The sequence below is a fragment of the Schistocerca serialis genome, chromosome 12 (genome assembly GCF_023864345.2).
Source record: "Schistocerca serialis cubense isolate TAMUIC-IGC-003099 chromosome 12, iqSchSeri2.2, whole genome shotgun sequence".
Classification (NCBI taxonomy): Eukaryota; Metazoa; Arthropoda; class Insecta; order Orthoptera; family Acrididae; genus Schistocerca; species Schistocerca serialis.
In genome coordinates, this window is record NC_064649.1 from 114,196,271 (window position 1) to 114,208,735 (window position 12,465).

Here is a 12,465-nt window from a genome sequence, read left to right on the forward strand (position 1 = left end):
CTTCCGCCGACCACTGGCGACAACATCGATGTACTGTGGAGACCTCACGCCCCACGTGTTGAGCAATTCGGCGGTACGTCCACCCGGCCTCCCGCATGCCCACTATACGCCCTCGCTCAAAGTCCGTCAACTGCACATACGGTTCACGTCCACGCTGTCGCGGCATGCTACCAGTGTTAAAGACTGCGATGGAGCTCCGTATGCCACGGCAAACTGGCTGACACTGACGGCGGCGGCGCACAAATGCTGCGCAGCTAGCGCCATTCGACGGCCAACACCGCGGTTCCTGGTGTGTCCGCTGTGCCGTGCGTGTGATCATTGCTTGTACAGCCCTCTCGCAGTGTCCGGAGCAAGTATGGTGGGTCTGACACACCGGTGTCAATGTGTTCTTTTTTCCATTTCCAGGAGTGTATAAGACCTAATTCATTTCTTATCATATAAATAATTGTCTCCCATCATTTCTCCCCAATGTTTGATGTTGTCCAATAGGCAATATATATATATATATATATATATATATTGCCAGCAGGAAGGGGACCTCCACATCCAGGCTCACCGTTCCATCTCTGCCTGCAACTGCAGGCCTCTCTCACTCACATGTTTGCAACAGTAGGAGGTAAAATGAACCACAGGGCTACACCAAGGCAGTTGATCCACAGGGACTAGTTCTTGCACCAAATATACTTTCACTGCATATTGGACAACATCAAACATTGGTCCATTCATCGTGACCAGGCCAAATACCTCACGAAATAAGCGTCAAATGAAAAAACTACAGAGAACGAAGCTTGTCTAGCTTGAAGGGGGAAACCAGATGGCGCTATGGTTAGCGCTAGATGGCGCTGCCATAGGTCAAACGAATATCAACTGCGTTTTTTAAAATAGAAACCCCCATTTTTTATTACATATTCGTGTAGTTCGGAAAGATATGAATGTTTTAGTAGGACCACTTTTTTGCTTCTTGATAGATGGCGCTGTAATAGTTACAAACATATGGCTCACAATTTTAGACGAACAGTAGGTAACAGGTAGGTTTTTTAAATTGAAATACAGAACATAGGTATGTTTGAACATTTTATTTCGGTTGTTCCAATGTGATATATGTACCTTTCTGAACCTATGATTTCTTAGAACGCATGCTGTTACTGCGTGATTACCTGTAAACACCACATTAATGCAATAAATGCTCAAAATGATGTCCGTCAACCTCAATGCATTTGGCAATACCTGTAACGACATCCCTCTCAACAGCGAGTAGTTAGCCTTCCGTAATGTTCGCACATGCACTGACAATGCGCTGACGCATGTTGTCAGGCGTTGTTGGTGGGTCACGATAGCAAATATCCTTCAACTTTCCCCACAGAAAGAAATCCTGGGACGTCATATTCGGTGAACGTGCGGGCCACGGTATGGTGCTTCGACGACCAATCCACCTGTAATGAAATATGCTATTCAATACCGCTTCAACCGCTCGCGAGCTATGTGCCGGACATCCATCATGTTGGAAGTATATCGCCATTCTGTCATGCAGTGAAACATCTTCAAGTAACATCGGTAGAACATTACGTAGGAAATCACCATACGTTGCACCATTTAGATTGCCATCGATAAAATGGGGGCGAATTATGCTTCCTCCCATAATGTCGCACCACACATTAACCCGTCAAGGTCGCTGATGTTCGACTTGTCGTAGCCATCGTGGATTTTCCGTTGCCCAATAGTGCAAAAATGTTCAAATGTGTGTGAAATCTAATGGGACTTAACTGTTAAGGTCATCAGCCCCTAAGCTTACACACTACTTAACCTAAATTATCCTAAGGACAAACACACACACCCATGCCTGAGGGAGGAGTCTAACGTCCGCCGGGAATAGCCACACAGGCCATGACTGCAGCACCTAAGACCGCACGGATAATCTCGCGCGGCCAATAGTGCATATTATGCCGGTTTACGTTACCGCTTTTGCTGAATGACGCTTCGTCGCTAAATAGAGCGCGTGCAAAAAATCTGTCATCGTCCATAATTTCCCTTGTGCCCAGTGGCAGAACTGTACACGACGTTCAAAGTCGTCGCCATGCAATTCCTGGAGCATAGAAATATGGTACGGGTGCAATCGATGTTGATGTATCATTCTCAACACCGAAGTTTTAGAGATTCCCGATTCTCGCACAATTTTTCTGCTACTGATGTGCGGATTAGCCGCGACAGCAGCTAAAACACCTACCTGGGCATCGTCATTTGTTGCAGGTCGTGGTTGACGTTTCACATGTGGCTGAATACTTCCTGTTTCCTTCAGTAACGTAACTATCCGGCGAACGGTCCGGACACTTGGATGATGTCGTCCAGGATACCTAACAGCATACGTAGCACACGCCCGTTGGGCATTTTGATCACAATAGCCATCCGCAATTCGTAAACGGTCCATTTTAACACGGGTAATGAATCTCGAAGCAAATACCGTCCGGACTTGCGGAATGTCACATGATACCACGTACTTATACGTTTGTGACTATTACAGCAGCATCTACCACAAAGCGAAAAAAGTGGTCCAACTAAAACATTCATAGAATTGGAAGGAAAATTAGTTTTTCGGTGTTTTATAACGAACGTTATACTTCTAACTTCCCACACCAGATGGTGGGTACTATGTTTTTTAAAAAAACTGTGTTATACCCCATTTCATGTTATTCATATATTATTCTTTTTCCTTTTCTTTTTCTCTTTTAATTGTTCTGCACTTTGACAACTTATTATCGATCTGTTTTATGTTTTTGTGAGTAGGTTTTTTAAAAAAACATTACGCCAGTCTATTTTAGATGTTTCCTTCCCCCTTCGTCTGCTATTTCTTTTACGTACGTTTTAAATCTGGATTACCTCATGAGGCACAAATGCACAAGAGGTATTTTTTGTTAATATTTTGCAAAACCAGTAATATTAAGTCTTCACGTGACACGTCACATAGAGGGCGTTCCAAGCCCTGTCACACCGAGGTCTGCTGTACAGGTGCATGTAAACAGCGGCCTCAGTTTATGTGATCGCTCTAAGCTTGTGGTTATGTAAAGCTGTGAGTACCGGGCGTGAGTCGTGTTTCGGTAGCTCAGATGGTAGAGCACTTGCCCGCGAAAGGCAAAGGTCCCGAGTTCGAGTCTCGGTCGGGCACACAGTTTTAATCTGCCAGGATTAGAAAAGCAACTGGAATCACTCAATAGAGGAAAGTCCACTGGACCTGACGGGATACCAATTCGATTCTACACAGAGTACGCGAAAGAACTCGCCCCCCTTCTAACAGCCGTGTACCGCAAGTCTCTAGAGGAACGGAGGGTTCCAAAAGATTGGAAAAGAGCACAGATAGTCCCAGTCTTCAAGAAGGGTCGTCGAGCAGATGCGCAAAACTATAGACCTATATCTCTGACGTCGATCTCTTGTAGAATTTTAGAACATGTTTTTTGCTCGCGTATCATGTCATTTCTGGAAACCCAGAATCTACTATGTAGGAATCAACATGGATTCCGGAAACAGCGATCGTGTGAGACCCAACTCGCTTTATTTGTTCATGAGACCCAGAAAATATTAGATACAGGCTCCCAGGTAGATGCTATTTTTCTTGACTTCCGGAAGGCGTTCGATACAGTTCCGCACTGTCGCCTGATAAACAAAGTAAGAGCCTACGGAATATCAGACCAGCTGTGTGGCTGGATTGAAGAGTTTTCAGCAAACAGAACACAGCATGTTGTTATCAATGGAGAGACGTCTACAGACGTTAAAGTAACCTCTGGCGTGCCACAGGGGAGTGTTATGGGACCATTGCTTTTCACAATCTATATAAATGACCTAGTAGATAGTGTCGGAAGTTCCATGCGGCTTTTCGCGGATGATGCTGTAGTATACAGAGAAGTTTCAGCATTAGAAAATTGTAGCGAAATGCAGGAAGATCTGCAGCGGATAGGCACTTGGTGCAGGGAGTGGCAACTGACCCTTAACATAGACAAATGTAATGTATTGCGAATACATAGAAAGAAGCATCCTTTATTGTATGATTATATGATAGCGGAACAAACACTGGTAGCAGTTACTTCTGTAAAATATCTGGGAGTATGCGTGCGGAACGATTTGAAGTGGAATGATCATATAAAATTAATTGTTGGTAAGGCGGGTACCAGGTTGAGATTCATTTGGAGAGTGCTTAGAAAATGTAGTCCATCAACAATGGAGGTGGCTTACAAAACACTCGTTCGACCTATACTTGAGTATTGCTCATCAGTGTGGGATCCGTACCAGATCGGTCTGACGGAGGAAATAGAGAAGATCCAAAGAAGAGCGGCGCGTTTCGTCACAGGGTTATTTGGTAACCGTGGTAGCGTTACGGAGATGTTTAATAAACTCAAATGGCAGACTCTGCAAGAGAGGCGCTCTGCATCGCGGTGTAGCTTGCTCGCCAGGTTTCGAGAGGGTGCGTTTCTGGATGAGGTATCGAATATATTGCTTCCCCCTACTTATATCTCCCGAGGAGATCACGAATGTAAAATTAGAGAGATTAGAGCGCGCACGGAGGCTTTCAGACAGTCGTTCTTCCCGCGAACCATACGCGACTGGAACAGGAAAGGGAGGTAATGACAGTGGCACGTAAAGTGCCCTCCGCCACACACCATTGGGTGGCTTGCGGAGTATAAATGTAGATGTAGATGTAGAAGTTTCATATCAGCGCACACTCTGCTGCAGAGTGAAAATCTCATTCTTGTGGTTATAGCTTGATACCAGTGCCTACCAATTTTAATTGTATATTAGAGGTATGTTCCTACCAACTGTTATATTCATACGCAGGTGTAGATGTGATTTTCGGTTTTATACTCTCTGACCGTTTTGTGAAAATTTTTAACTTCTAGCACTGAGGATGGTCACTAAGTGACCGAAAATCGATTTTGCTGCCAATAAAACAACAAAATACGGCCAATGCTGATTTTCCTTCCAATTCTATCCACTATTTGGTTGTGGTGCACACAATACGTCATGGAGTCGCCAATCAATGAAACATTCATATTTCTTCACGTACTACACGAGTATGTAGTAAAAAATGAGGGGGGGGGGGTCCTATTTACAAAAACGCAGTTGATTTCCGTTTGACCTATGGCAGCGCCATCTAGGGGGCCAGCCACAGGGCCATCTGGGTTCCCCCTTCAAGCTAGACGAGCTTTGTTCTTTGTAGTTTCGTCGTTTGATGCTTATTTCGTGAGATATTTGGCCCAGGTACGATAAATGGACCACCCTGTATATAAGACCCAATTGTTCCTTATCATCTGAATGATTTTCTGCCACTAGTTCTCCTAATGTTCCACATCACCCAGTAGTTTTGGTCCGAGTACTAACCCTTGTGGGTCACCTGCCGTTTTGGCTCCCTGTAGTACATTTTACCTCCTGCAGTTGCAGACATGTGACACGTGTGAGTGAGAGAGGTACGGCGTTGCAGGCGGAGCTGCGCGCGGCTGGTCTGGACGTGGAGGTGCGGTTCCTGGAGCCCTCGGAGATGTCGCTGCTGGCGCTGCAGGGCCCGGAGTCGGCGGCGGCGCTGCAACCCTGTGTGGACGTGGACCTGTCGGCGCTGGGGTTCATGCGCTCCACGCTGGCCACGGTGTGTGGCGTGCCCCGAGTGAGGGTGACTCGCTGCGGCTACACGGGGGAGGATGGCTTCGAGCTCTCCGTGCCCTCCGCCTCTGCCACCCAGGTGGCCCAGAAGCTGCTCGCGTCCAGGAAGGTTCCCGTCAGGCCGGCGGGGCTCGGCGCCAGGGACTCACTCAGGTACTCATTCGCGCACTGTCAACACACTAGTTCTTCATCTTCTTCTTCTTTCTACACGTTCTAACAACCCTACCACAACAAAGGTAAAAAAAATTAAGTATGATGCAGATACAGGGGAATGGAGGATCAGATACAACCAAGAGCTTGAGGAACTGTACCAGCAAGGATCAGATACAACCAAGAGCTTGAGGAACTGTACCAGCAGCCCAACATAGCAGGAACTTTCAAACCCAAACGAATGCAGAGGGCCGGCCACGTGGCCCAGATGGAGGATCACAGATGGTCTCGGAAGCTCCTGGATTTCACACCTACAGGAAAATAGACCGCCAGGGAGACCCAAGAAGCGTTGGAGGGATGGACTCCATGAAGATTTAAACCAAGCGTCAGTAGATGTGGACGGATGGCGGATAGCAGCAATGGACAGAATACAGTGGAGGAGGAATCTTGTAGATGCGTGCGGTCCACTGGGCCTGATCACGTAGTAGTAGTAGTAGTAGTAGTAGTAGTGTTGCTCACGCTGCTAAATATTGCATTTTCGGGCAGCAACAAAGTTATATTATGTGGCAGGTGTCATTAGAGCACAGTTAATAAAGTCATTTCTTGAAATAATAGATAAACTAGGCACTCATCTTTTCGTGTTTCCCACGCTGGTCGCTTTGGTCTCGTTGTGAACTCATGCCACAATCGTCGAAAATCTAGGGAGTGATGATTCCAAGCTCGAATGCAAAGAGGCCTAGGTGTTATTCTGCGATATTCAAAAGTTTTATAGATGTGTTTCATAAACCATTCTTGAAGATTAAACTTTTGCGCGATGGTGATGCAAAAAAGTGATCAGCACTCCGCATTTAAGCTACACTTCTTTTTTTTATTACTTTTGTTGCAATATCACATAACTCACAAAACATCACTTCACAATATAAAACATACTTGAAAATATCTTCCTCACTGTTAAAGTTCACATTTTATAAACTGACTACAATTTGCGTCTTTTCAATATGACGACCAAGACTTGACTCTCTAATAACCGCTCACGCGCCCAAAAATCAGAGTTACAAGTACGTCAAAGATCATTGTGACAAAAGAAAGAATTCACATAAGAATAATATCATTGCAATATAAACATATCGATAAATCAAAGCCGGCCGGTGTGGCCGTGCGGTTCTAGGCGCTTCAGTCTGGAACCGCGTGACCGCTACGGTCGCAGGTTCGAAACCTGCCTCGGGCATGGATGTGTGTGATGTCCTTACGTTAGTTAGGTTTAAGTAGCTCTAAGTTCTAGGGGACTGATGACAACACATGTTAAGTTCCATAATGTTCAGAGCCATTTGAATTCTGATCAATCAAAGTACCTCTACATTAATGAAATCAGATCTGAATGTTGTCTCAGAAATATGTTAACTACTTTACAGAAACACAGTAGAATATTGCTGGTATCGAGAGGTTGACTTGCGGTGCCGTAATGGTTATGTAATTCAAGTACCATTACAACGTGCAGGGGTAGAAGGACGGATCCTCAAAATTACAGACCAATATGCTTAACATTGGTTTGTTGCAGGATTCTCGAACATATTCTCAGTTCGAATATAATGAATTTTCTTGAGACAGAGAAGTTGCTGTCCATGCATCAGCACGGCTTCAGAAAGCATCGCTCCTGCGAAACGCAACTCGATCTTTTTTCACATGGTATCTTGCGAACCGTGGATGAAGGGTATCAGACGGATGCCATATTCCTTGACTTCTGGAAAGCGTTTGACTCGGTGCCCCACTCCACACTCCTAACTAAGGTACGAGGATGTCGGATTGGTTCCCAAGTATGTGAATGGCTCGAAGACTTCTTAAGTAATAGAACCCAGTACGTTGTCCTCGATGGTGAGTGTTCATCGGAGGTGAGGTTATCATCTGGAGTGCCCCAGGGAAGTGTGGTAGGTCCGCTGTTGTTTTCTATCTACATAAATGATCTTTTGGATAGGGTGGATAGCAATGTGCGGCTGTTTGCTGATGATGCTGTGGTGTACGGGAAGGTGTCGTTGTTGAGTGACTGTAGGAGGATACAAGATCACTTGGACAGGATTTGTGATTGGTGTAAAGAATGGCAGCTAACTCTAAATATGGATAAATGTAAATTAATGCAGATGAATAGGAAAAAAGAATCCCGTAATGTTTGAATACTCCATTGGTAGTGTAGCGCTTGACACAGTCACGTCGATTAAATATTTGGGCGTAACATTGCAGAACGATATGAAGTGGGATAATCATGTAATGGCAGTTGTGGGGAAGGCGGATAGTCGTCTTCGGTTCATTGGTATAATTTTGGGAAGATGTGGTTCATCTGTAAAGGAGACCGCTTATAAAACACTAATACGACCTATTCTTGAGTACTGCTCGAGCGTTTGGGATCCCTATCAGGTCGGATTAAGGGAGGACATAGAAGCAATTCAGAGGCTGCAGTAAAATTTTACTGCCGCCAACTTACATTTCGTGGAAAGACCACAAAGGTAAGATAAGAGAGATTAGGGCTCGTACAGAGGCATATAGGCAGTCATTTATCCGTCGTTCTGTTTGGGAATGGAACAGGGAGAGAAGATGCTACCTGTGGTACGAGGTACCCTCCACCACGCACCTTATGACTGATTGCGGAGTGTGTATGTAGATGTACATGTAGATGCACAAAAATATGGAAACACCGTCAGAAATGCGTAATCGAAAATAAACGAGCAGGTTTGCATTTGGCCACGAACAGTACCATACAACGCCCTCAATGCATAACAAGTGTCAGTGGTGCTCAGAACAGTGTTAACTTAGGATCCACTTAGCAACTAATAAATACACGAAACCCTCCATTGACTCACGTCGAGGGTCGACGGAATTCATCTAGCAATGTCCATCCACCGCTCTAGAGTCTGAAGATGACTCTTTCATAGAGTCGAAACCGGTTACTCACTCAAATAAAAAAATATTTTAACAATATTGCGATCAAGATTGTTTTAAATTTTAATTTTAACTACTTTTAAGATCGCTGACTATGTTTTCAAAAATCTTACAGATATTCGGATTTAGATTATGACATGTTTGATATGAATGCCATCATTGGCGCTGATCTGACGCAGACGAGTAGCGAACTTCTGCATGACATTCTGAAATATCGGAACATAGATGCCGTCGACGACCTCCTGAAAGGATGTTTTCAGCTCAGCAATGGTTTTGGGGTTATTGCTGTACACCTTGTCTTTAATGTAGCCCCACAAAAAGGAGTCCCATATGTTCAGATCCGGAGGATATGGCGGCCAATCGAGGCCAATGCCAGTGGCCTCTGGTTACCCAAGAATCAGGATGTGGTCCCAAAGTGCTCCTCCAGGACATTAAACCTCTCCTACTTAGATGGGGTCGAGTTCCATTTTGCATGAACCACATCTTGTCAAAATCAAGGTCACTTTTATAATTGGGATGAAATCATCTTCCAAAACCTTTACGTGCCATTCGGTAGTCACCGTGCCATCAAGGAATATCGCACCGATTATTCCGTGACTGGACACTGCACACCACACAGTCACCCGTTGAGGGTGAAGAGACTTATCGATCGCGAAAGGCGGGTTCTCTGTCCCCCAAAAGCGCAAATTTTCCTTATTGACGAACCCATCTAAATGAAATTGAGCTTCGACGCTAAATAAAACCATGCTAATTCTGATCGTGGTCAACGGTACTGTCTGAACGTCGTAACGCGAACAGTTCAGAAGTTATGACGATTTTATTTCATGTTGTTCAATAACTGTCACTCAGTATATGGCTCAAGAGGAGACTGTGACCAACATATTTACACCCAAAATTTTGAAAAACATAATTAATTTGTAACCCAGGTTTCGGTGTCACAAGGGACACCTTCTTCGGACAAAATTGAAACTAAATCTTACAACGTAACGTACCAAAAAATACGAAAGCTGCGGTCATAGCTGACAGCGTCAGATAGACAGAATTAAAATAAAATGCAATAGAGGTGCAAGCCACTAGGGGCTGCCATGTGTCCTCTGCTACAGTCAACACAAAACTGAAACACCATGTGACTTGTGCGCCACGGCAACTTCAAGACAGTACTGCCATCTGGTCGATAATTGGTAAAACAAGCTATTTTGTAAACATCTCTCGTAACTGCAGAGAGGGAAATAAACAAACACCTGAACGGTGTACATGAAGTAAATACAATAGCGGGATACTGCATGATATAAAATACAACTAATGAATGACTGGCTGTAGCACAAAAATTCCATAATAAATGCATAAAGAAGATACATACGAACTAATCCATTAGATGAAATTACTGCTTGCTATAATAGATACGTTATGAAAACTAAAAAAGTTTTTTTATTTTTTTTAGTTTTTAATTTACGTACATGAGCTGTAAAAAAGTAGAAAGAAAAGGTATCTCTGAATCTGCAAAGTAGTTGGTACATCAAAGTGTTAGTGGGAAAAAAGGGCGTAAACTTGATATTCATCTACATCTACATACATACTCTGCAATCCACCATACGGTGCGTGACGGAGGGTACCTCGTACCACAACTAGCAACTTCTCTCCCTGTTCCACTCCCAAACAGAACGAGGGAAAAATGACTGCCTATATGCCTCTGTACGAGCCCTAATCTCTCTTATCTTATCTTTGTGGTCTTTCCGCGAAATGTCAGCTGGCGGCAGTAAAACTGTACTGCAGTCAGCCTCAAATGCTGGTTCTCTAAATTTCCTCTGTAGCGATCCACGAAAAGAATGCCTCCTTTCCTCTAGAGACTCCCACCGAGTTCCGTAAGCGTTTCCGTAACACTCGCGTGATGATCAAACCTACCAGTAACAAATCTAGCAGCCCGCCTCTGAATTGCTTCTATGTCCTCCGTCAATCCGACCTGATAGGGATCCCAAACGCTCGAGCAGTACTCAAGAATTTTTTTTTTTTTTGGTGATCAGTCTACTGACTGGTTTGATGCGGCCCGCCACAAATTCCTTTCCTGTGCTAACCTCTTCATCTCAGAGTAGCACTTGCAACCTACGTCCTCAATTATTTGCTTGACGTATTCCAATTTCTGTCTTCCTCTACAGTTTTTGCCCTCTACTGCTCCCTCTAGTACCATGGAAGTCATTCCCTCATGTCTTAGCAGATGTCCTATCATCCTGTCCCTTCTACGTATCAGCGTTTTCCACATATTCCTTTCCTCTCCGATTCTGCGCAGAACCTCCTCATTCCTTACCTTATCAGTCCACCTAATTTTCAACATTCGTCTATAGCACCACATCTCAAATTCTTCGATTCTCTTCTGTTCCGGTTTTCCCACAGTCCATGCTTCACTACCATACAATGCTGTACTCCAGACGTACATCCTCAGAAATTTCTTCCTCAAATTAAGGCCGGTAATTGATATTAGTACACTTCTCTTGGCCATAAATGCCTTTTTTGCCATGTCTTCCTTGCTCCGTCCGTCATTGGTTATTTTACTGCCTAGGTAGCAGAATTCCTTAATTTCATTGACTTCGTGACCATCAATCCTGATGTTAAGTTTCTCGCTGTTCTCATTTCTACTACTTCTCATTACCTTCGTCTTTCTCCGATTTACTCTCAAACCATACTGTGTACTCATTAGACTGTTCATTCCGTTCAGCAGATCATTTAATTCTTCTTCACTTTCACCCATGATAGAAATGTCATCAGCGAATCGTATCATTGATATCCTTTCACCACTACCACTGCTCGCCTAAAACCGGTCGGCATCATCACTGCCCTATTCCGCTCAGGCTGACCTGCTGTGATTCTAGCGGTTCACAACCCGCCACCAGATAGAGCTGTCCAAGCAGCGCATACACAGTTCCACGGTATAACCACTCGTTACTACTAAAACACAACTTTACTATAACTGCTTGTTACATACCCATGCAGAGCCCACACTTGCGCATATATTTCTTGTACATACTACAATCACTATAAAGTACGTCAATTACAAAGTGTTCTTGTGCCCCTTGGTTTGCTTCTGGCCTGGCATTCCTTAATTGCATGTGCCTATGCAGGTTTTCGAAGTTGATTCGTACCTTGCTCATAACGAATGTATAGATGGTGAGAGACTTTATACCAAGTGAATATGTTCTTTTTTTAGCGCTTCAATACCTAAGACCATAGTGCTTAGACAGGTAACGCCCAGCATACAGGTTTTTGTCGCTCGTCTCGCACGTCGTGTTATGAACATCTCACTGTGTGCATATTCCTGACGTCCTTATATGAATAAAGGTAAATTATAATATGTAGTTTTGTAAGGCGCTAATAGATAATGTCTGTGCCTCAGATGCTTTTACTTTGTAATTGACGTACTTTATAGTGATTGTAGCATGTACAGGAAATATATGCGCAAGTGTGGGCTCTGCATCGTTATGTAACAAGCAGTTAGAGTAAAGTTGTGTTTTAGTAATAATGAGTGGTTATACAGTGGGACTGTGTGTGCACTGCTTGGACAGCTCTATCTGGTGGCCGGTTGTGAACCGCTAGAACCACAGCAGGTCTGCGCGGAATACGGCAGTGATGATGTCTACCGGTGTTAGGCGAGGAGTGGTACTTTAATCTGGTGACTTCAGTTTTATATTTTATGGAAAGAACGACCATGAGAGCAGTTTTTTTATTATTTTTGAATTATTTTTTATTTTTTTT

At 44.1% G+C, this 12,465-nt stretch overlaps 1 protein-coding gene across 1 annotated transcript in view; it reads left to right on the top strand.

The window, feature by feature from the left end:
- Window positions 1-12,465, top strand: part of LOC126428183 (aminomethyltransferase, mitochondrial) — a 173,384-nt gene that overhangs the window by 152,010 nt on the left and 8,909 nt on the right. Inside the window, exon 4 of the mRNA XM_050090097.1 lies at window positions 5,465-5,793. Coding sequence (XP_049946054.1) covers window positions 5,465-5,793 — 329 coding nt within the window. The remainder of the gene's footprint in view (window positions 1-5,464; window positions 5,794-12,465) is intronic.